Source organism: Megalobrama amblycephala, linkage group LG17, assembly GCF_018812025.1.
Source record: "Megalobrama amblycephala isolate DHTTF-2021 linkage group LG17, ASM1881202v1, whole genome shotgun sequence".
Lineage (NCBI taxonomy): Eukaryota > Metazoa > Chordata > Actinopteri > Cypriniformes > Xenocyprididae > Megalobrama > Megalobrama amblycephala.
Window position 1 is genome coordinate 39045899 of NC_063060.1, and position 24290 is coordinate 39070188.

The 24290-nt window shown below is 34.9% G+C and overlaps 10 gene segments (V, D, J or C); all 10 read left to right on the top strand.

Annotated features, from left to right (window-relative positions):
* The first annotated feature begins 177 nt into the window (after positions 1-177).
* Positions 178-973, top strand: LOC125251312. The segment is given in 2 exon segments: positions 178-323; positions 405-973. Coding segments are annotated over 2 exon segments (429 nt in total).
* A 2545-nt stretch (positions 974-3518) lies between these two features.
* Positions 3519-4621, top strand: LOC125251215. The segment is given in 2 exon segments: positions 3519-3838; positions 3939-4621. Coding segments are annotated over 2 exon segments (363 nt in total).
* A 2636-nt stretch (positions 4622-7257) lies between these two features.
* On the top strand, positions 7258-8046 carry LOC125251399. The segment is given in 2 exon segments: positions 7258-7453; positions 7555-8046. Coding segments are annotated over 2 exon segments (384 nt in total).
* Positions 8047-8122: 76 nt separating this feature from the next.
* On the top strand, positions 8123-9129 carry LOC125251400. The segment is given in 2 exon segments: positions 8123-8506; positions 8585-9129. Coding segments are annotated over 2 exon segments (288 nt in total).
* A 483-nt stretch (positions 9130-9612) lies between these two features.
* On the top strand, positions 9613-10091 carry LOC125251658. The segment is given in 2 exon segments: positions 9613-9652; positions 9753-10091. Coding segments are annotated over 2 exon segments (354 nt in total).
* Positions 10092-10770: 679 nt separating this feature from the next.
* Positions 10771-11856, top strand: LOC125251905. The segment is given in 3 exon segments: positions 10771-10907; positions 10991-11391; positions 11848-11856. Coding segments are annotated over 3 exon segments (456 nt in total).
* Positions 11857-13023: 1167 nt separating this feature from the next.
* Positions 13024-13467, top strand: LOC125251906. The segment is given in 2 exon segments: positions 13024-13060; positions 13151-13467. Coding segments are annotated over 2 exon segments (354 nt in total).
* A 619-nt stretch (positions 13468-14086) lies between these two features.
* Positions 14087-14778, top strand: LOC125251827. The segment is given in 2 exon segments: positions 14087-14172; positions 14268-14778. Coding segments are annotated over 2 exon segments (447 nt in total).
* Positions 14779-21967: 7189 nt separating this feature from the next.
* Positions 21968-23108, top strand: LOC125251698. The segment is given in 2 exon segments: positions 21968-22417; positions 22691-23108. Coding segments are annotated over 2 exon segments (450 nt in total).
* A 333-nt stretch (positions 23109-23441) lies between these two features.
* Positions 23442-24277, top strand: LOC125251700. The segment is given in 2 exon segments: positions 23442-23583; positions 23663-24277. Coding segments are annotated over 2 exon segments (357 nt in total).
* The last annotated feature ends 13 nt before the right edge of the window (positions 24278-24290 follow it).

Here is a 24290-nt window from a genome sequence, read left to right on the forward strand (position 1 = left end):
AAATATTATAAGGCTGAACCCTATATGTAATATTATTTTACACAACCAGTCATAGGACATTGCAGTCCATGGTTTATATAATTAAATAATCAAAAATTTAAAATGAATTTCAAAAGCGAGATGTTTAATACACTAAATTCACCAGCAGGGGGAAGCATCCCTTAAATTCTTGTGCAGTTGCTGAAAATAATCAAGAGAAGCTAAAGAGAGATTCACCATAAGGAGAGACTCACATTAGTTGTTTTTCTCTCACTCTCTTCAACTCAAAGCAACAATGACAAAATGGGTGATTATTGCTCTTTTCTTCACGGCACATGATTTAGGTAAGAACAGTCTTTCGTCATTTACACTTTATTTATTTGAGTATCTGTAAATGATTGTTAATTCATGTCCATCTCTTCCAGTGTGCTGGGGACAGGACAGTGTTGATCAGCCTTCAAGAGAAGAGACTTCTGCTGAGGGAAATCAAGTGACTTTATTGTGTAATTATACCCTCATGAGCTCTGCAAATGCTTATCTCTTCTGGTACAAACAGCTTCCAAACAGATCACCAACATTCATTCTGAGTGAATCTTCCATTGGGAAAGGAACGACCGAGCCTGAATTTAAGGAGAGATTTCATGCAAAACTGGATTCCACATTAGGAACAGTTCCTCTGATGATCCAGGATGTGTGTGTGTCTGACTCTGCTGTGTATTATTGTGCTCTGAAGCCCACTGTGACTCAAACACACTCAACACTCACACAAAAACACATTTCTCTGGCATTGATGACAAATACATAACCATAATGAATCCTTGAGGAGGAGGAGACGTTCAGTATTGAGGAACTGTGGTTCAGTCAGACTCCTCCTGCAGGTCTCTGATATGTGTCAGTGTTAGTACAACTTTATCAAAGAGAGGCTGAAACAAGAGTCTGCTGTAGATTTCAACAAGTTCATTTTATCTAAAGTATTATTTAACAATTTCTGTGATGGCAAACTGGCAAAGAATTGTAGTCTTCTTCATCACATATTTCTGGGGTAAGTCAGATTCTGTAAGTATTCATGCTGTAATATTCTTCTAATATGAATATGATCCTCATCAGTGATGTTATACATTACAGGATGTGATTCTCTGGACAGAGTTGAACAAAATCCAGGAGTTCAAACTGCTGTTGAAGGTGCAGCTGTAACAATCAACTGTCAATATGAAACAACAGATGTAATGCAAAATCTCTTCTGGTACCAGCAAAAAAAGAAAGGATTTCCAGAATACATACTGGACCGATTTAGTAGTAATGAAATTCGGTTCAGGGATCGATTTCGCAGTGAACTCAACACAATTTCAAAATCATTTCCTCTGATGATCCAGGATGTGTGTGTGTCTGACTCTGCTGTGTATTACTGTGCTCTGAAGCCCACTGTGACTCAAACACACTCAACACTCACACAAAAACACTGTGAGCATCTGAGTAGTGTTGTTCAACCTCTGATGTGATTACTTCCACTGTTATAAGGACTCTGTGAACCTACTTATTACTTATTAACTTAAAAACAACAACAAAAACAACAGATTCACATTTGCCACAAACTCTAGGAAAATGCTTTGCCAATTGTTACTTATATAATATGTTCCTTCCTTTATGAAAACCTCTTAAAACAACATAAATGTACATTACTTTTTTAAAACTTTTCATTAATTCATATTCAGGTTTAAGTCAGAAGTGACTGTATTGAACCTTCAAACAAAAACAAAACAATCAAGAAGTCGTTGTTGCTTTTTAGCTGATAATGTGATCTGATCTATACCAACAACAGTTGTTTATTTTATTTTATTTCATTTTAAAATGGTTTTGGATTTTGTTACTGATTTTGTTAATTATCCAGATTGACAGAGTGTGTTAAAGAAGTAAAACATTGGATGACCAGTAATTTTCCTCTATTAAATTCAGATAAGACTGAAGTATTAATTATTGGACTAAAAACTTGTACACAGAATCTCACAGACTACAATCTGCATTCAGAAGGATGTACTGTTACTCCATCCTCTGCAGTTAAAGATGTGGGTGTTATATTAGACAGCAACTTGTCTTTTGAAAATAAAATATTTCATATGTTAAGAAAACAGTCTTCTTCCACCCCAGAAACATAGCTGAGCTACGGGACATGTTATCTGTTTCTGATGCAGAAAAGTTCATGCATTCATGATGTCTAGTCTGGATTACTGTAATGCATTATTAGCTGGTTGTCCTGCTTCCTCAGTAAACAAGGTACAGTTAGTCCAAAATGCAGCTGCTAGAGTTTTAGGTCAAGAAAATATGATCATATAACACCAATTTTATCATCTCTACACTGGTTACCTTTTTTCTTTTTGTTATTGCTATATGTCCTAACTCTTGTTAACATGTATTCATTACTTCCATTGTTTCTACCTTAAATTAATTTGCTATATTATAATTATTAAAACATTGTTAGCTAACTGTGTGATTATATGTAAATTACATAATTTAGACACAGTCAACTCTGACAACAGATTACTCTAAATTGTAATGTTGACATGCACTGCCTGTAAAGCTGCTTTGAAACAATATGTATTGTGAAAAGCGCTATACAAATAAATGTGTGTGTGTGTGTGTGTGTTACAATGGAAAATGGGACACAGAAGTTAATTTTTTTTAGCCTGAAGATGGCGCTATCTACATACACATGACACCACCTCATGTTTATTATTGTAAGTCTTGATTGAAAAGAAACATCTGCGGTTGAACATCATCACTATCTCAACATGACAAGCAGAAAACAAAGCTGCTATGAATGACATTTTCCCATTTCCTTAAACAAAGATGTCTCACAGAATGCCTGTTTTATTCATTTTGGCCTTTAATTTGTATGGTAAGTAATCAAACCTTTATTGCTGTAAATAACTGCATTATTAAAATGACATTGCTTGTATAATTATGTTATTATGCATTCACAGGATGCTTTGGGAAAGACACTGTTAATCAGTCAAATGAGACAAAAACTGCCACTGAAGGACATCAGGTTACCCTGAGCTGTGAATATGAAACACTTCAGTCTGCTCCATATCTTTTCTGGTACATTCAACGCTTTAATGGTCTTCCTGAATATATACTGATGAAATACAAGTTTGGATCAAGTAGCAGTTCTGAATTTGAAGAGAGATTTAATGCCAGTTTGGACTCAAATTCAGTTCCTCTGACAATCAAGAACCTGCGTGTGTCTGACTCTGCTGTGTATTACTGTGCTCTGAACCCCACTGTGACTCAAACACACTCAACACTCACACAATAACTACTCTCTGACGTTGAGAAAAATGCATAACTATAATGAATCAAATAATAATAAAATAATATAGTAGTTGAGAATAACAACATAAAATATACAATCATTTAATGGTAAAAGTCTCTTAATTTTTTTTTTTTTTTTATGATTCTTCTAATAATATCCCCAAGTACAATAATGTCAAATGATCTTCTAGCATTAGTTTAGTTCATCAAATAAAAAAAGGGGTCAGTGCTTGTATCAATGTATTTGAAGAAACTGATAAAACAAACATCAAAACATTGAAAAGTATTAAAAGTACATCCAGAATCCTTAAGGAGGAGGAGACGTTCAGTATTGAGGAACTGTGGTTCAGTCAGACTCCTCCTCAGAGCCCCTCCCACTGCAGTCATTTATCTATTCAGTGTTTTTTATCATTTATCACATTTAGTTTAGTGCACATGTATAAACCTTAAAGAAAGATACACAGCTAACCTTAAACCATTATCAAAACCTGTTTAAACTGAGGAATCAACATGGACAGATATCTACTAGTGATTGCCATTACAGTTTCAGGTGGATATAATTTACACTTTTAAAATCTCCTGGTGTTTTTGGCAAGAGAAACTGGCTGATGATTTAATGCTCTATTGTGATTTCTCAAATTGTATTGCAGGTGCATTTGCTGATAGCATTGGTCCAGTTGACAAGGACACTAATATGATCATTAGAGAAGGAGAGTCTGTGACACTGAGATGCTCATATGATGCTAGCAGCAATTATGTCTATCTTTACTGGTACAGACAGTATCCAAACAGAGAACCAGAATATTTACTGTATAAAGGTGCTCGAGCATACAACTCTGATTTTTATTCTGATATACCGGACCGTCGGTTTCAGTCGACAACATCTCAATCATCCACTGAACTCACTATTAACAGTGTGACTCTGTCAGATTCAGCTCTCTATTATTGTGCTCTAAGAGTTGAAGCCCAGTGATACAAAGTGCCTGAGACGCTTTACAAAAACTCACATCTCAAATTCTTGCTTTAAAAGCCAGTTATCAAATGTTTATCACACCACATTTATATTTCTAAACCACTGGGACTGTATGTGGTAACACCTGTTGAACAATTCTGGAGTAATGAAGAGAGAGGAGAAGAAAGGATATGACATCACACTAGAAGAACTTGTTGTATGGGATGTTTATCCACCTTATCTTGCAAAGAGGATGAGACCAGAAACCCGACACATTCAAGTTACAAATGGCCATACGCACATTTTTTATGTTAAAAATAAGGTGAACGCAGTTTGTTTATGTCATGTTTTAAAGCTATTCCTGAACATAACTCTATACGGTGATGTAGATAATCAAAACTGAATTATATTCTCATTCTCAACTGTAAAATAGGGCCAATCCATCGTATGTTCCACATCAAGATCAGTTCCTCTGATGATCAGGATGTGTGTCTGACTCTTCTGTACTGTGATCTGAAGTGACAACAGAACACTGAGATCAACCACAAATGGCTCCTGTCATCATATTACATTCACTAACATCAAATACAATAAATATAAAAAAGAGAAAATAAATTACAATGTAAAAAGAGTTTCATAAGCATGATATTAAAGGAACAGTTCACACCAAAATGAAAATTCTCCCATGATTTACTCACCCTCATCTTGTCCTAAACCTACATGACTTACTTTCTTCTGCAGAACACAAAATAAGATATTTTGAAATATATTGGTACCCAAACAGTTCCCATTCACTTCCATTATGGACAAAAAACACTGAGACATTTCTCAAAATATCCTTTGGTGTTAAACAGAGGAAAGAAAGTCATGCCGGTTTGGAACAAACATGAGGCAAATAAATGATGACAAAACTGAACTATCCCTTTAACCAATTCAACTAACAACTTTATTCCATATTTTTTATTTCATCTGTTTAATTAATCTGCACTTTTTCCATATAATTGAGAAATGCAAAAAGTTTAAAATATATTCATTCAAACTTTATGTGAAATCTTCAATACCATGACACGCAAGTGTCCAAATGAATCACAAATCCTTCATGCTCTCTGCATTCAGATACTGTGGTATAGTCTGTCTCCTCCTCCAGGTGTTTGTAAATGTCTTCAGTGTAACTTTAGCAAAGAGAGTCTGAAGCAGCAAGGGGGTTAAAACTGCTGTTCATTCAATTTAGTTTAATTCATACAGCACAATTACAGTATTATGATGACACACTGGAAAAAATATTTTGTGTTGTTTATCTCATATTTCTTGGGTAAGTAGATATTTAAACATTTAATTTAAGAATAAATGATTGAATGAATTAAATTGGTAAATGTTTTTCTAAATTTCAGGGTGTAAATCTGAGGATGCCGTCCACCAGAATATGAGAGTTCAAACTGCTGTTGAAGGTGCAGCTTTAACAATCAATTGTACATATACAACCACCGATCCATCCCAAACTCTCTTCTGGTACCAGCAAAAAGTGAATGGAGTCCCAAAATACATGCTGAACAGAGTCGGTGCTTATGGAGATAATGATGAAGAGTTCAAGAAGAGATTTAATGCAAGTCTAAACACATTAACAAGATCAGTTCCTCTGATGATCCAGGATGTGTGTGTGTCTGACTCTGCTGTGTATTACTGTGCTCTGAAGCCCACTGTGACTCAAACACACTCAACACTCATACAAAAACTATGTGTGAGTATTCACAATGTTGAAAATATTGCCGAGTTAGGTTTTTAATTTTGTCTTTTATTGTAACCTGTTTTAAACTTGATTACCAGACTATATATATATATATATATATATATATATATATATATAGTCTGGCATATAATATATAATATATTTTTATTACTGTTGTTAATTTAAACTCTGTCCTCCAAAAACAACACACCTCCTCCGGGAGCATGTCTACAGGGTGTTTGCAGAAATCTGATAATCAGGTTCTGCATGATAGGTGTACTGTGTTACTGCTTTGGTTTATTGCTTCTGATTGTATTTCATATTTAAAGTCACTTTGGATAAAATGTTAGAAATACCCAAATTTACCACAGGGAGGCAGCATTCCTCAAAGAGACACGAGTCATGTGAGGACTTGAAGACTTGAAATATCTAGAGAAGAGCAGCACAGATGAAACAGAGCTTCAGTCAGATCTGACAGAGAGACAGAATACATGTTAAAATATTAATATCTTTGTCTCAACAATGGAAAAATGGGTGATTAGTACTCTTTTCCTCACAGCACAGAATTTTGGTAAGAATTTACACTTAATTATTTTAGTTTATATGTGAGTTAATTAATATATGTAAATGAGTAATAGTTAAATCTATTTTTCAGTGTGCTGGGGACAAGACAGAGTTGAACAGCCTTCAAGAGAAATGACTGGAAATGAAGAGGATCAAATAACTTTAACGTGTAATTACACTACCAAAGCATCAGATACTAATATTTATCTCTTCTGGTACAAACAGCTACCAAACAAATCACCAACATTTATTCTGAATAAATATACATTTGGTGAAGGAACTATTGAGTCTGAATTTAAGAAGAGATTTTCTGCAACATTGAACTCCACATCAAGATCAGTTCCTCTGATGATCCAGGATCTGTGTGTGTCTGACTCTGCTGTGTACTACTGTGCTCTGAAGCCCACTGTGACTCAAACACACTCAACACTCACACAAAAACATGCAAAATAAATAAAAACTCTCCAACTTTGCCAAAGCAACACTAAACCATTAGGAACATATTATAAAATCATATTTCATGAAGTGAGAATCCTATCAGTAATAAACAATAAATAATGTGCTTTTTGTGCAGTTTGACTCAAGCAGAGCAGATCTACAGTATTTAAATTGTTTTCATTATTTCTTCAGTTTTAACAGAGTGCAGTTCAATATGATCCAGAATGTGTGTGTATTTGGTTTTTAAGCAGCACATATAGGTCTCCATCACACACTCTGATTTCTTTCTTTCAAGGCTCTTGTTCTTGTGTTCAAAACTGTCACTTCCAACCAATCACCTGCATCTGAAGCAAAGATGAAGACACTGAAGACACTCCTCTTCTGTGAGCTCTGAACTAAAGCATTAGCATCGGAGCACAGAGAACATGAACAGATCTGTAGAAACATGGAAAAACACCTGTTTCTGATTTTATTTCTGACTTCAGGTACAAAATGATTCATTTTATTCATTCTAGTGATGCAGAAAAACATTCTAAGAAATTATTGTGTGCAACTTGACTGAAATTTTCCTATTTCTTTGTTTTAGGTGTGATGACTGCAGACAAGATTGGGCCAAATAAAGAAACTGTAATAAAGAAGGAAGGAGAGACTGTGACCCTCAGCTGCTCATATGAAACAGACACCAGTTATGTTACACTTTTCTGGTACAGACAGTATCGTAATGGAGAGCCTCAGTATTTAATATGGAAAAATGCTCGTTCAAATAGTGATACTGGGAACCCCTCTGATCCTCGCTTTCAGTCGACTACATCACAATCATCCACTGAACTCATTATTAACGGTGTGACTCTGTCAGATTCAGCTCTCTATTATTGTGCTCTATGGAGCCCAGTGATACAAAGTCTATGTGAAGCTGTACAAAAACTCTAATTCATTTTTCCACTTTGATCTCAAGCTACTTCAAACCCACAATCTATAATTCACACAATATAATTACACCAGTGGAAACACCTGTGTGTGGTTACAAATGACATTTATTTCAAGTTATAAAGGCAATTGAAAGAAAATGTAAAGGGATCAAAATAACAGACAAAAAAACATACTAGATCATCCCAAATGACTTTAGTACAAAAAAAAAAAAAAAAAACATGAGCACTTTGCTGATGAAACTGATGAAACTATGACTGTTCATGTTGATTTGATTGCTTCTACTACTCTCATTTGTAAGTCGTTTTGGAGAAAAGCGTCTGTTAAGAGACTAAATGTAAATGTAAATGTAAATGTAGTACATCACAGCTTGACAAATGTAATTATGAAAATGAACTCAAAAACGAGGTGGTTAATACACTAAATTCACCAGCAGGGGGAAGCATCCCTTAAATTCTTGTGCAGTTGCTGAAAATAATCAAGAGAAGCTAAAGAGAGATTCACCATAAGGAGAGACTCACATTAGTTGTTTTTCTCTCACTCTCTTCAACTCAGAGCAACAATGACAAAATGGCTGATTATTGTTCTTTTCTTCACGGCACATGATTTAGGTAAGAACAGTCTTTCATTTACACTTTATTTATTTGAGTATCTGTAAATGATTGTTAATTCATGTCCATCTCTTCCAGTGTGCTGGGGACAGGACAGTGTTGATCAGCCTTCAAGAGAAGAGACTTCTGCTGAGGGAAATCAAGTGACTTTATTGTGTAATTATACCCTCATGAGCTCTGCAAATGCTTATCTCTTCTGGTACAAACAGCTTCCAAACAGATCACCAACATTCATTCTGAGTGACTTTTCCATTGGGAAAGGAACGACAGAGCCTGAATTTGAGGAGAGATTTCATGCCAAACTGGATTCCACATAAGAAACAGTTCCTCTGATGATCCAGGATGTGTGTGTGTCTGACTCTGCTGTGTATTACTGTGCTCTGAAGCCCACTGTGACTCAAACACACTCAACACTCACACAAAAACACATTTCTCTGATATTGATGACAAATACATAACCATAATGAATCCTTGAGGAGGAGGAGACGTTCAGTATTGAGGAACTGTGGTTCAGTCAGACTCCTCCTGCAGGTCTCTGATATGTGTCAGTGTTAGTACAACTTTATCAAAGAGAGGCTGAAACAAGAGTCTGCTGTAGATTTCAACAAGTTCATTTTATCTAAAGTATTATTTAACAGCTGACATTGATAAAAATGAAATGTATATAATGGATCATAAATTAATAAAATAATATAGTAGTTGAGAATAACAATATAAAATATACAATCATTTAAAGTCTTATTTTTAAGCTTCTTCTAATAATAATGTCAAATGATCTTCTAGCATTAGTTTAGTTCATCAAATTTTAAAAAAGGGGAGTCAGTGTTTGAATCAATGTACTTGAAGAGATTGATAAAACAAACATCAGAACATTGAAAAGTATTAAAAGTACATCCAGAATCCTTAAGGAGGAGGAGACGTTCAGTATTGAGGAACTGTGGTTCAGTCAGACTCCTCCTCAGAGCCCCTCCCACTGCAGTCATTTATCTATTCAGTGTTTTTGATCATTTATCACATTTAGTTTAGTGCACATGTATAAACCTTAAAGAAAGATACACAGCTAACCTTAAACCATTATCAAAACCTGTTTAAACTGAGGAATCAACATGGACAGATATTTACTAGTGATTGCCATTACAGTTTCAGGTGGATATAATATACACTCTTAAAATCTCCTGGTGTTTTTGGCAAGAGAAACTGTCTGATGATTTAATCTTCTATTGTGATTTCTCAAATTGTATTGCAGGTGCATTTGCTGATAGTATTGGTCCAGCTGACAAGGATACTAATATGATCAGAAGAGAAGGAGAGTCTGTGACACTGAGATGCTCATATGATGCTAGCAGCAATTATGTGTATCTTTACTGGTACAGACAGTATCCAAACAGAGAACCAGAATATTTACTGTATAAAGGTGCTCGATCATACAGCGGACATTCTGATGTACCAGGCCGGTTTCAGTCAAAAACATCCCAGTCATCCACTGAACTCATTATTAAAGCAGCAGCTCTGTCAGATTCAGCTCTCTATTATTGTGCTCTAAGAGTATTAGCCCAGTGATACAAAATGCCTGAAAAGCTTTACAAAAACTCACACACACTATTACTGCTTTGAACAACAGGAATCACATCAGTATCAAACCACGGACATCTCTTTTGTAAACCACAGAGACTATAAATGAGAGGATATGGTAACACCTGTTGAACATCAAAAAGGCGTTCAGTATCTACAGTATACATTTACCTACAGTATATATTACACTGTTTATGTTTTATGCAGCATTAATGGTAATACATTTTAATTGTAAATTAAGAATAAAACTGATCATGAAAAAACAGAAACAGACATTAAAAATAAATAAATAATGAAAGTGTCAAATTATATTGATTTATGCTTCCAATAGCATTCTGGAATAACTTCTGTTTTAACTACATGGCCTATCATTGACCTTTTCATTTTATTATTTATTTATACAAAACAATGAAAAGTGTAATGTTCATATTATTATCTGTATTAGATTCAGACCCATGTGCTGGAAATATTCCCCTGGAAACCAATCATTTTCAAACTTAAGCAGCTATCAGTATTAATATGCGATGTGTTACCAAAAATATATAAATAAATAATGTCAAAGTATAGGGACATGTTTATGGTGAGAAAATGGCATTTCAACCTTTTGCAATACCTAAAATAAACCAGTAGAGGGTGATATGCACAGTATATTTATATTGTTAAGCATGTTCATCTGACAGTGAACTGAGATCCTCCTCACTATCAGAAACAAACCAATGCTCTGAATAACAGACTTCTCTCTCAGACCGACTGAATCAAACTTGGATATCACTCTATCAAACAATGCAACTATGGCTGGAAGCATTAATATTTGCTTCATTTATTCTTGGTATATATACTTTTACATGTAAAATGTAAGTTATTTTTTAATTGAATAATGCCATTTGTAACATTAATCTCATATATTTTCAGAATGCAGACCAGAAGATAGAGTTGATCAGCCAGATAATCATGTAACTAAACCTGAAGGAGGATCAGTCACATTACAGTGCAAATATACTGCATCTACAACAACACCAGACCTCTTCTGGTACATCCAGAGAGAAAACGACATTCCTAAATACATGCTGAGGAAAAACAAATATGGAGGAGATCAGGACACTGAGTTTAAGAAGAGATTTCACTCTGAAGTGTCATCAGAATCAGTTCCTCTGATGATCCAGGATCTGCGTGTGTCTGACTCTGCTGTGTATTACTGTGCTCTGAGGCCCACTGTGACTCAAACACACTCAACACTCAGACAGAAACCTTCATCAGTGTTGATCCCCATTCTGACACATTCATTCATTTTTACTTCATTCTTTGTCACACATGTATATTTACAAAAGCTTAATTTGTATCATTGCATTGATCATTTCAATTCACAAATATAATTAAAATTAAAATAGAATTAATAGCAAGCAGATCAAAAGCGATGCCTGTATTGGCAGAAAAGGGGGCAGGTCTTATCACAGTCCACACCCACATTATTAATATAAAGCAAATCAGTTCACAAAAGGGCATTCATTTACCTATGATTTATGTACACTATTAATTATGGTATAATTTATCATTCAAATCAACATAGGACAATTGTCAATACTTTTAAAAACAGTTCAGATCTGAAATATCAACATGGAGAGGTATTTATTGATCCTCATAATTATATCAGGTAAATCACACTTTTATCAATTCTTAAACACAAGTTAAGCAGTGCATCATATCTGTATGAGTACAGAGTACACTTTACATCAGTTATATGTGTATGTGTTTTTATGTCTCCTTTTTAGTTTCACTAAGAGGTTTGTATTTGTGAAGTGTCTTATATTACTTCCAGGTGTGTTTTCTGACAGCATTGGACCAAAAGATGAAGATATGAATATAACCAGGAGAGAAGGAGAGTCTGTGACACTGAGATGCTCTTATGATTCAAGCAGCAATAATATTTTGCTTTACTGGTACAGACAGTATCCTAATACTGAACCAGAATATTTACTGTATAAAGGTGCTCGATCATACAGCAGTCTTGATAATATTCCAGACCGTCGGTTTCAGTCGACAACATCTCAATCATCCACTGAACTCATTATTAACAGTGTGACTCTGTCAGATTCAGCTCTCTATTATTGTGCTCTGAGAGTTGGAGCCCAGTGATACAAAGTGCCTGAGAAGCTTTACAAAAACTCACACACACAATTCTTGCTTTGAAAGTCAGTAATCAAATGTGTATAATACCACATGTACCACAGAGACTGTAAATAACAGAATGTGGAGACACCTGCCAGAGCAGAGAGGGGTGATATGATCATGAACTAGAACAAGTTGCTGTACATGTTTTACAGCCAAATAAATTTGACATTTTTTAAAAATTTGAAACCTTTACTTTTGTTGTAAATTTAAATTATAATCAGGCAAAAAAATCTTAATCTATAGATATACAAAACTAACACTGTTATCTGACTTCTCATGTGAACTAAAATATATTCAATAAGAAAGGGGAATCGTAAACTAGAAGCTATTTCAAATGAATTTAATATGAACTGTAAGGAAGAACAATGATTGTTTATTAAAAATCGGAAGATAATTTGTCTTGTAGATTATTCTAAGGGTATAAGAATAGATTGCATAAAAAGTCAACTTATCATAGCAAGGTTGATAAGTATTGATTACATTTACAGTAATTCACATCAGTTAAATTGATATACACTGCTCATCTGTATAATTACATTATGAATAAAAACGGAAAGAGGATTGGCTGTGATGTCACTGACCACACCCACACTATTCATAAACAGCAGAGCCCCTCCCACTGCAGAATAAATCCATGCATCATCTACATCATTGATTTAATGTGTCAAAAGTTTATAGCTGAGCATATGTTTGAATCTCAAAAATGATAAACAGCAAAACCTCCTAAAACTCTGATCAAAACCCAATTAAAAACATATTTAATCTAAGGTATTAATATGGAGGCCTGTCTGATACTGATTCTCACAATTTCAGGTGAATATATTTTATGCTTTAAAGATCAAAATATGTTTTATGATGTTTTGATGTTGATGTTTAATGTGCAATTGCTACATTTTATTGCAGGTGTGTTTGCTGACAGCATTGGACCAAATGACAAGGACACTAATGTGATCATTAGAGAAGGAGAGTCTGTGACACTGAGATGCTCATATGATGCTAGCAGCAGTTATGTCTATCTTTACTGGTACAGACAGTATCCAAATACAGAACCAACATATTTACTATGGCAAGGTGCTCGATCAAATCGAGGAGAGCTGGATAAAACAGAGCAGCGGTTTCAGCCAACTTCATCCCAGTCATCCACTGAACTCACTATTAACAGTGTGACTCTGTCAGATTCAGCTCTCTATTATTGTGCTCTAAGAGTTGGAGCCCAGTGATACAAAGTGCCTGAGAGGCTTTACAAAAAATTTAAAAGCCAGTTATCACGTTTATCACGACACATTTATATTTCTAAACCACTGGGACTGTATGTGGTAACACCTGTTGAACAATTCTGGAGTAATGAAGAGACAGGATATGACATCACACTAGAAGAACTTGTTGTATGGGATGTTTATCCACCTTATTTTGCAAGTAAGTTATTTTCTGTGAAAAATAATATTTTCTATAAATCACTGGAAGAATAACAAAAATGCTTTAAATGGTAAAATAATTTACTCTACAAACCAATGTGTTTATGATTATGATAATACATTAAAATAATAATATAAACAACAGTGCAATATCAAGCAGCATAACAGACAGTGTTTGTACAGCTAAAAGCTGTAAAATAACTATTAAAAATAAAATATCAGTCTCAGTGCTGTGTTATGTAATGTGAAGAAACATCAGAAAAAATAAATGAAACTTCTATTTGTAATTCCATAAAGAAACCAGGAGAGGGAGAAATGCAGTCTATACTGACACTGATCACAGTGTGTGGAGCTCCTCCCTTCCTCATGTAATAATGGCTTCAATTCGCTCTCTTTTCTCAGTTACTCTGCTTTTGCTGATTGATTCGTCTGTTCTTTACCATCTTGAATAACACACAATGAAATTATGGATGATGAAGACATTAATACTACTTCTATCAGTTATACCAGGTATGTGAATGAAATATGTTAATATTTGAATGTTTGGCTGTATTTATGATTATGATGATGATGATTGTCACAAAATTATTCTTGTGTTTTACCAGGATGTCAATCAGAAGACTCAGTTGATCAGCCACTTAAACATGTTACTGAATTTGCGGGAGAATTGATCACATTGGACTGCAAATATACCACAAGCTCAACATCACCAGAGCTCTTCTGGTACATACAGAGAACAAATGAATCTCCTAAACTTGTGTTACAAAGGAATCCATATGGAGGAGGAGTGAATGGAACGGAGTATCAGGAGAGATTTCACTCTGAAGTGAAACCATCAAAATCCGTCCCCTTGACAATCCAGAGACTGCGTGTGTCTGACTCTGCTGTGTACTACTGCGCTCTGAGGCCCACAGTGTCACAGGACGTCTCTCTCTCACACAAAAACAAAAGAAACAAACCTACAGCATACAGGGGAAACAATAACACTAAAACTATTTAATTAATTAAAAATGAGCTGCATCACTATTTCACCAAAAAACAATCTGATATAAAAAAATAAATAAATAAATAAATAAATAAGTAAATGAATAAATAACTAACAGTATATAATATATACATACATGCATGTACACACACATACATATGTGTACATATACACATACATACAGATACATATACACATCTACGTATACATTCGCATATATACCTACATATAAGCATAAATAATAATGCGTATGATTAGAATGTGTACATCTTATCCCAACTACATGTACTTGGAAATATTCAAATACAGAGTATATAACTCAGCTGCCTGTATAATTACTAGAACCTCTTCCATTGAGCATATCTCTCCTGTTCTCTATCATCTATATTGGCTGGTGAATGACAATAGCGATAATGAGATCTAAGTAGATTAGCCTAAACTATTTTTTTTTCCATTATACTAAATAATTGATTTCTTCAGCTAGAACTTGTGAGAATGCATAAAATTTTATAGTCACTGCAGTACAATTCAATTCAGTTCAGTTGTGGGGGTGCTAGGAGTTTCAATAGAAAACCTCATATTAGACAGATGTGTGTATATCTGCTCTCCTCCACTTGGGGGAGATGTTTCAACAAATATATGCTGCTTCACTCTTATAGTCTAGACTTCACAAGTTTAAGCATCTCAGCAAGTTCCAGTTAAATCCAAGAGAACATTGTTTACTTCTGTGTTTCTTTTGTATCATGATTTCCATGAGAAGCTGTGTGGAAACTCTTTTAATCCTGTTTGCAACTTGCATGGGTAATATACCATCTTTTATGCATGCATTTGTTCCTATCTGTCAGTTTTATCTAAATGTATAAATATATTTACTGAAATAATTTCCTCTCCTCACAGAATGCAGAGGACAAGACTCTGTTGATCAGCCCAAAAGGTTCCAGTCAGCATATGAAGAGGAGGACACAGTAACTTTGTATTGTAATTACAGTACTACAAGCTCAAACCCTACTCTACTCTGGTACAGACAACATGGTTACAACTCTCCGAAATATATTCTACGGAGACATAAATTTGGAGATGGTGATGAAGCCACTGAGTTCAAGGGACGATTTCAGTCCAGTCACGATTCCACATCAAGATCAGTTCCTCTGACAATTCAAAACCCACGAGTGTCTGACTCTGCTCTGTACTACTGTGCTCTGAGGCCCACTGTGACAACAGGATATTCAGTGCTTGAACAAAAACCCTACCTGAGCTTATAATGTAGGCATGTGACAAATTACACAAGTGCTTATAAAGTTATAGTCAGACAATCTTCAAGGTGCAGCAACAAATGAAAGAGCACCAGGAAACTGATCTACAATGAACCATTAGACACTTGACTAAAATTACTGTGAAATGTTACAAATGTATGCAATAAAGTGGATCAATTTAATGTAGCCTATACCGTACACAGATTTAAATACATACATTTAGGTATGAGTATGAATAGTGCAGTATTTGTTATAAATGATTTATCCATGTATCTCATTATTTTTAATACATGAGCCATAGTAATTTTTAATCAAAATAACTTCCCCTCCCTCTTGCTATGACATCTTCTCTGATGAGGTGTTTATCGGTGTGAGGGCGGGACAATCGATGACATCAGAGCAATAGCAAACCACAACGATCCAATCAATTCCTGATGAACAAAATCAAGTCCCATCCTACATTTTTTCTTGTTCGAGAAGCCGTTTCACTCGGATATACATCACAATAGGGAAGAAAAGACAATCGCAAAAAGGGTTCTGCGTGATCCATAAACTGTTTTTAAAAAAAAAAAGATGGACAGCGTGTCTCCACTACTTTCCACTGTAGAAAAAATAAGCCAAAGTAATGATCATTGCTGATTACGTCATTCAGATCCAGAGTCTGCGCAGTAATGATCCAGAGGTGGAGCCGCGGCATCAAGATCCAGCCCATACTCCTGCTCCGCATCAAAAACAAACTAAAACCAAACTTACTGGGAAAACGAAAACTTGAACATAGGTCTGTGTGATGAGAACTACCTAAGATGACAGAAACCATCTTTGGAAAAAAATTATTTAAAATGTAATTGGATTTTTTCGTTTGGCTCACGTCCCATTCGATTACATGGAGAGAGCGGGGTTTAAGACCTATACTGCAGCCAGCCACCAGGGGGCGATCGAAATGCTTTGGCTTCACCAAAGCCACTGGAAGGCAAGCCTGCAACTTTTAGCCAAAAAAGCGTAACAGCTAATGCTAACGCTCCGCCCCCCGCAGTACGCAGGGAATGAGATCGCAGGCTGTTTTATGAATGGATGTCAATGGATGAAAGGCTTCACTATGCTGATTAAACAGCTTTTGTGGGCAAATAGCTAATCATTTAATTAATCAACAGCCTGTTTGCCAATCTTAAACTAAACAATACTTTCGTTGGGAACTATATGTAGATTTTAGCTTGATAAAAATATATTTTTTCAAGAGAAGGCAGACTAGGGAATGTTGAGACTGACACTGCCATTACACGATAGGCTGAGAGGTGCCGCACGTGATTAAGTTAGCCGTTACGATTTCTCCAATAGTGAGAGATACCGACCCTTTTATCTCCCCATTATATACAATCTGTGGCTTCACTTTTCAGGAGCTGTGCGCCACACTCGGGTGTGAACCCATCATTCAACTATGCTTCGGCGTAACATGCAAGGCCTACCTGTCAATCAGAAGGAATGCAAGCGTGAGATCTGTTTCAAGCGCTTTGAAATGAGTCCTCCAGCGATTAAAAGCTTTAGCAATGTCCACTTTTGTCTTGCTTAGGGCCCAATTGTTTTTTATTGTTTCATTCCGGTTATTGTTTCTTTTTAGGGCATATGACTTCATGAGCTGTCACTGACAGACTAGAAATCCTCATGAATCCTCAAACCGCTCCAAAATCATAAGTTGCTTTTCTGGATTGACATAATGGACTGACCGCTGTGAACGCACAAAATGATGACAGAAAGCGCCTCAAAAGCTTTTGATTGGCTAAACCAGGGTGCAATTTGTAAAATAAAAAATATATATTTTTTATATATAAAAATATTATATATAAATTTGTATTTGTAGTATGTTAGTGTAGTAATTTTGACAATGAAATTCAGTGTAATTCATATAATACAAATACAATAAATAAAAATAAAAATAATTATTTAAACAAACCTAAAACAAAAGTTGACTCTTGTGATGCTTGTACACTTTGAGGGTTCTTGCTGATCTTAAATATTGGTTAAGATATTTTTATTGCACAGTTCTAATAGATTACAAATTGTATTTAACAGTTTATTTACTTTATTTTTAAGACAGTAGTTTAACCTGTCCACTGAGAACAGAGGATAAAGTGAAACTATTTTAGTAAATTCAAAAGGATGATGATGTTTTAATGTGAGCAGCTTTCAGGGGCGGAGCTATAGGACACATCCTCTGCTGCAGTGAGTGTTTCTGTCTAACTAACAGTTCCTTCAACAGATGAACTAATCCATTATACTGCAAAATGGTGCTCTGTTTTTTGTTTTGTTCTGTACTTTTGCAAGTAAGTATTCAATATTTTGTGTATACTTTTCATTAAATTTAACTGTATTTTTTCTTCTTGTTGGTTGACAATTTAATTTAATATGGTTTAATCTTATCTACAGGTGTGAGTTTTGGGAATGTGATCACACCAGTTCGTACTCAGGAGTCTGGGACGGAGGGGGACAATATAACACTGTCCTGTAGCTACTCCTCAGCAGTTAGTCTGCAGTGGTATCGCCAATATCACGGTTCAGCTCCAGAATACCTTTTGATAATACTACATGGGACAGGAAAAGAGTCAGACAAGTCTGAAATTGTAAATCTAGATTCTCGATTTTCTGGAAAACTGAATGAAGAGAAAACCCATGTGTATCTGGAGATCTCCTCTGCTAAAGTGACAGACTCAGCGATGTATTACTGTGCTCTGGTGCCCACAGTGACAGGAAACACTGTAACTCTGTACAAAAACTTCATTTATTTAGTGGGGGAAGTTATTTATCATCCACCATATTTCTGTAAACATTTGTTTGTGCTAGGAGTGTAAAAAAAAAAAAAACAGTAACTTGCTAGGACTTTTGAAATTGTTTCTCATGCTTTGATATATAATTTAAGGTAGTTTTCTTTATAACCTGTAGAATTATATTTAAGAATATATTTAAAGTCTAAATAGTTAACAGAAAAAAAATATTAAAATAATAAATAAATAAAAGTAACATTTTCCATTTAAAGTAAATGGAAAAAAAAACATGCTGTTCTGAGTTTCAACAGAAGGGGGCAACATAATCTCACAAGTATAGTTCACCCAAAAATGAAAACTCACTCTAAAGTTGTTTCAAACCTAAATGGGAAAAAATACTATGGAAGTCAATGGTGTTCATCAACTGTTTGATTACCAACATTCTTTAAAATACCTTCTTTTGTGTTCAGCAGAACAAAGAAACTGAGTAAATGTTGACAATTTTAATTTTTAGGTGATCTATCCCTTTAAGTGATCTCTTTTTTATATTATATTGTATGAATTCCTAAAGATGAATGTGAAGTCTCATTAAAAACTGTAGAAACTCACATGCATGAGCAAAATGATAATACAATATTGACAATGAGCTGCAAAACGAAAAACACAAATGGATTGTCAAAAAACAAAGAATTGAAACACTGTAAAATATATACAGTATATATTTTCATGATTTGTTATCACAACATTTTTTCTTTTGTCAAATCAACTTAGGTAATTAATGTGGTTCAGATAACATAATATTTTGAGTTTCTGTTGATTAAACCAATCACCTTCATTGTATTAACTCAATTTTTTAATTTCAATGAACTCAAAATTTTAAGGCAACAAGGTAACTTACTTTTTTAAGTTAAATCAACAATTATTTTTTACAGTGAAGATCTAAGGATACATATTTAAACATGCTCATGTAATTGTTTCTTGTGATTCAGATTCAGTGTCGTGAGGAAGAGGAGGAGTTCAGCACAGACTTGTACAGCTGGTAAAGATGAGCTTCACAACACTGTGGAGCAGCTGCGGTTCTTGCCAGTTTAGTGAAAGAACATGTTGATCTACATTGTGATACTGCTGTCATCAGCTGAAGGTATAATATTGTGTAAATGCATTTTATTGCAACAGAAACTGTTTGAAAACTGCATTTAATGGCACTTTAATCTGCAGGATCCAGATCCACAGAAGTCATCACTCCAAAAAGCGACAGAGTATTTGCACTTGAGGGTGACAATGTGACGCTCTCTTGTAACTACAGCGGTTCTGTTCGTGGTGTTCACTGGTATCGCCAATACGCAGGTTCACCACCACAGTTCCTCATCCTGGAAGATTCAGGAGTAACTACTCCAGCTGATCCACCCGTTCCAAGAATAACCATCAATCACAGAAAAGAGCAAAGTCATGTGGATCTGATCATCTCCTCTGCTGCAGTATCAGACTCTGCTCTGTATTACTGTGCTCTGAGGCCCACAGTCACAGGAAACACAAGAACACTGTACAAAAAACAGTTTCAACAACACAAATGTCAAAAAAGACACAACAGTTACTGATACTAGTGGAATTGTCAAGTAACATAATGTAAATTATAAACTGGCTTTACTGGTACACTGCAAATCATGATTTTCTTTATATACTTTGAATAAGGTTTATTTTTATCACCCCATTGGCAGGTATTTTTTCTTGTTTTAAACTTAAACTCACTGAATTTTGATAAATTATTCAGAAAACTAGACTTTTTGTTGACAAAGTTGTTTTGTTTCTTGAGTAAATGTTTCTTGATTTAACAATTTTAAGATATTTGTACTGGAAACAAGACTAAAATACAGAGTTAAGCCCAACATGGAATTTTTCACTTTTTACCCAAACACAAGGGTCAGAGACAGTGTGTGTGACGCAAATTTCGTCATCAGAAGAGTACACACGTACTGTACATGCAGCGCCAGATTTCTGAAACTGTCACAGATTGCACATGCACATTATGCACAAGGTAGTCAAAGAAGAAATCCATAAACAGAACAGACTTGAACGCATAGAAGCTACAGCGATGATGGAGGCCTACATAGATGAGAGATTGTGTGAAGAGGTTAGAAAGTACCCTCATTTGTACAACTCTAGCATGAAATAATACAAAGATGTTTGTTGTAACTCATGGCAAGAGATTGCTCAAAACTGAGCATGTGTTGAACACCTGTGCACGTGTACAAGTCAAATAAAGTATACTTTGCAAGGCTGTGTGTTCGACTACTATAACCAGGACAAAAAATATATATATAAACCACAAAATCACTCTTTGCGAGTACAGACAGTAACTCCATATATAATGTAACTAATAGAATAAACTGAACAATTGGTTTCAGTCAGTTACATCAAACATCCTTATTGAAATCAATCTCATATACAACTCAGAATAATAACTGTAATATAATTATAGGTGCAAAGTCTTTGCAACGTCTTTTTTAAACTAACCTTAAAAAAGTATTGTGTATTGGTCTTTGCTAAAATGTAGAAACAATTTAATATAAATAAATAATTAGAGTGTAAATTATCATCCAGAACATTCACTGTAGGATCAGATAGAGATGATCTACTTCTTAATTTCAGCGCTGTAGCTTTAAGAGGAGGTGTTATAGCTGGAGACTCCTTCTGCTAGATGATGAATGAATGTTACTTCAGGAACACTTTGTGATGCAGATGAACTGAAACATCATCCTGAAAAATGATGCTGTTTGTTTTGGTTTTGTTCAGTTGTCTTGTATGTAAGTATCTTATTTAAACCCTCAGGCACTCTCATTCTTTTCCATTTGTTTGTATGTTTTGTTGTCAAATGTTGATAATCTCATCTGCAGGTGTGAGTTTTGGGAATGTCATCACACCAGTTGAAACTCATATGTTTGGGAGAGAAGGAGACATTGTAAGTCTCTCCTGTAGCTACTCCTCAGCAAGAACTTTATTTTGGTATCGCCAATATCCTGGATCGGCTCCTGAATTTCTTTTCATGATTCTTCATGCCACTGGGGAAGTTTTACAAAAATCTAATATTGTGGATCAAGATCCTCGATTCTCTGCCAAACTGAATGAAGAGAAAACCCATGTGTATCTGGAGATCTCCTCTGCTGAAGTGACAGACTCAGTGATGTTCTACTGTGCTCTGGAGCCCACAGTCACAGGAAAACACACTACACTGTACAAAAACCACACTTACTGTATTTTGGAAAAGTATTAAAGCATAAACAATATTTCTACTGACATTTTACTATTCAACAAATAAAAAAATAAAAAAAACTAACAAAAAAGAAAAAATAAAGTTTAAATCAATTGTAAGCAACATAAATAAGCTGCAAGTCTGAGTAATTATTGTTATAGACTCCTCATTTCTATCATGTTTAAGTTTAATATTATCTCTCTAAAATATGTTACTGAAATATGTTGTAGCTTTTCATTTATCTCTCTATATTTATTACTATTCTTTTAAATGTGTGGGAATGTATAAATAACATTTATAAAGTCTTGTCTGTCATATATTGTGAGACGAGGGCTGGATGTGAATCTGAGGAGGAGGAGTTTATCACAGTCATTGAGAGATACAATAAAGGACTGTAAACATTTCACAAATCTCTTCGGATCATCTGATGTTTCTGTGTGTCTCCTGTTCAAACCTGAATATTGAGTCAACATGTTGATCTATTTAATCATATTGATATCATCAGCTAAAGGTAGGTGCATATGATGGAGCATTCTTAAAAGGGGGATGAAAACATTTTTTAAGTGTAGAATAAATTTAGTTTTTGTGTAATTTATAAATAATAATTTTCTTGTTTAAGAAAGAGAGCCTGATTGCTATATATCAGAAATGTTTTTTAGAAAACCAAGCTAATAACAACATTGCATTATTAAGTATAAATTCATTGCATTTGAATGGAGGATGTACATTTGAAAGAGGATGTAAATTTCACTTACATTTTTTCATTTTTATGCTTTAACTGCAGGTTCCAGAGCTGCAGAAGTCATCACACCATACAGAGCTCATGAATTTGCTGTTGAGGGTGAAAGTGTGACACTCTCTTGTAGCTACACCGGTTCTGTTCGAGGTCTTCACTGGTATCGCCAATACGCAGGTTCACCACCACAGTTCCTCATAATGGATTACTATGGGAAAGTTACTGATGCTGATCCTCCAGTTTCTGGAATCTCAATCCATCACAGAAAAGACAACAGCAGTGTGGATCTGAAGATCTCTTCTGCTGCTGTAACTGACTCTGCTGTGTACTTCTGTGCTCTGGAGCCCACAGTGACAGGAAATCCAGTGCATGCTGTACAAAAAGTGTTTAACTGGGAGAAAGAAAGCGAGGTGCCATTGAGGTTTTATGTACGCTCTAAAATCACACACTTAAGATAGTCTATTCTTATGAAGTTCTTATATTAGTAGATCTTTTCATATACAGCATAGTCAAAATATTCTGTGGCTGAAAAAGGAAAAAAGATCATACAGATCAGTTTCATGGGGACATAAATGTGCATATGTGTGAGCTCAACACTGAAATGTTTGTATATATAAAACAAATGTCAACAGGAACTCAAACACAGACAGCACACTTGAAAGCAAATGGACAAAACGTGCTGTTCTGAGCTCCAACATTAGGGGGCAACATAAGCTCACAAGCTACTGTATGCTTTATTCACATTAGACAACCACCTGATGTCTAAATAAAACACTGCTCACCATTTGATTTTAGCATGTCCATGTTTCACTAACCACACCCACATTATTAATACACAACAGAACTTCACTCAGTCTCAGTGAACAAACACTCTTTAAAGTGGACTTCAGTTAAGATGGAGGAGAGGCAAATGCTGCTCATGATGCTCATCACAGTTTCAGGTAAAGTAAATACAGTATATAAACAATTAAAATCCTTATTTGATCATGATATATTATAACATGATTGATTGTATTTCAGGTGGATTTGCTGATAAAATTGGACCAAAAGATGGAAATACTAATGTAATCAAAGAAGAAGGAGAGTCTGTGACACTGAGCTGCACATATGAAACTAACAGCAATGACATTTGGCTTAACTGGTACAGACAGTATCCGAACAGTGAACCAAAATATTTACTGTTTAAAGGTGCTCGATCACAGAGCAATGAAGATATACCAGCCGGTTTTCAGTCAACTACATCCCAATCATCCACTGAACTCACTATTAACAGTGTGACTCTGTCAGATTCAGCTCTCTATTATTGTGCTCTAGTAGTTGGAGCCCAGTGATATAAAGTGCCTGAGAAGCTTTACAAAAACTCATACAAAATTAATGCTTTGAAGTGTCTTTAATCAATCTGTATCATGTTACTGTAAACCACAAACAGTGAATGTGGTAACAGCTGTGAAATTGGGAGGTTACATAAGGACATGTGAATAAAATTCAGCATTTCTACATGGTTCTCCTATTACCGCTTTTATGTTAAACTGTCTGAATTTATTTAATTTAACATTTTACATACATGACAGATCATATTTGATCTTCTACATGTGTCTTTTGTGAATGTTATCACACTAGTCCAAACTAAAGATAATAAAAGGGGAGC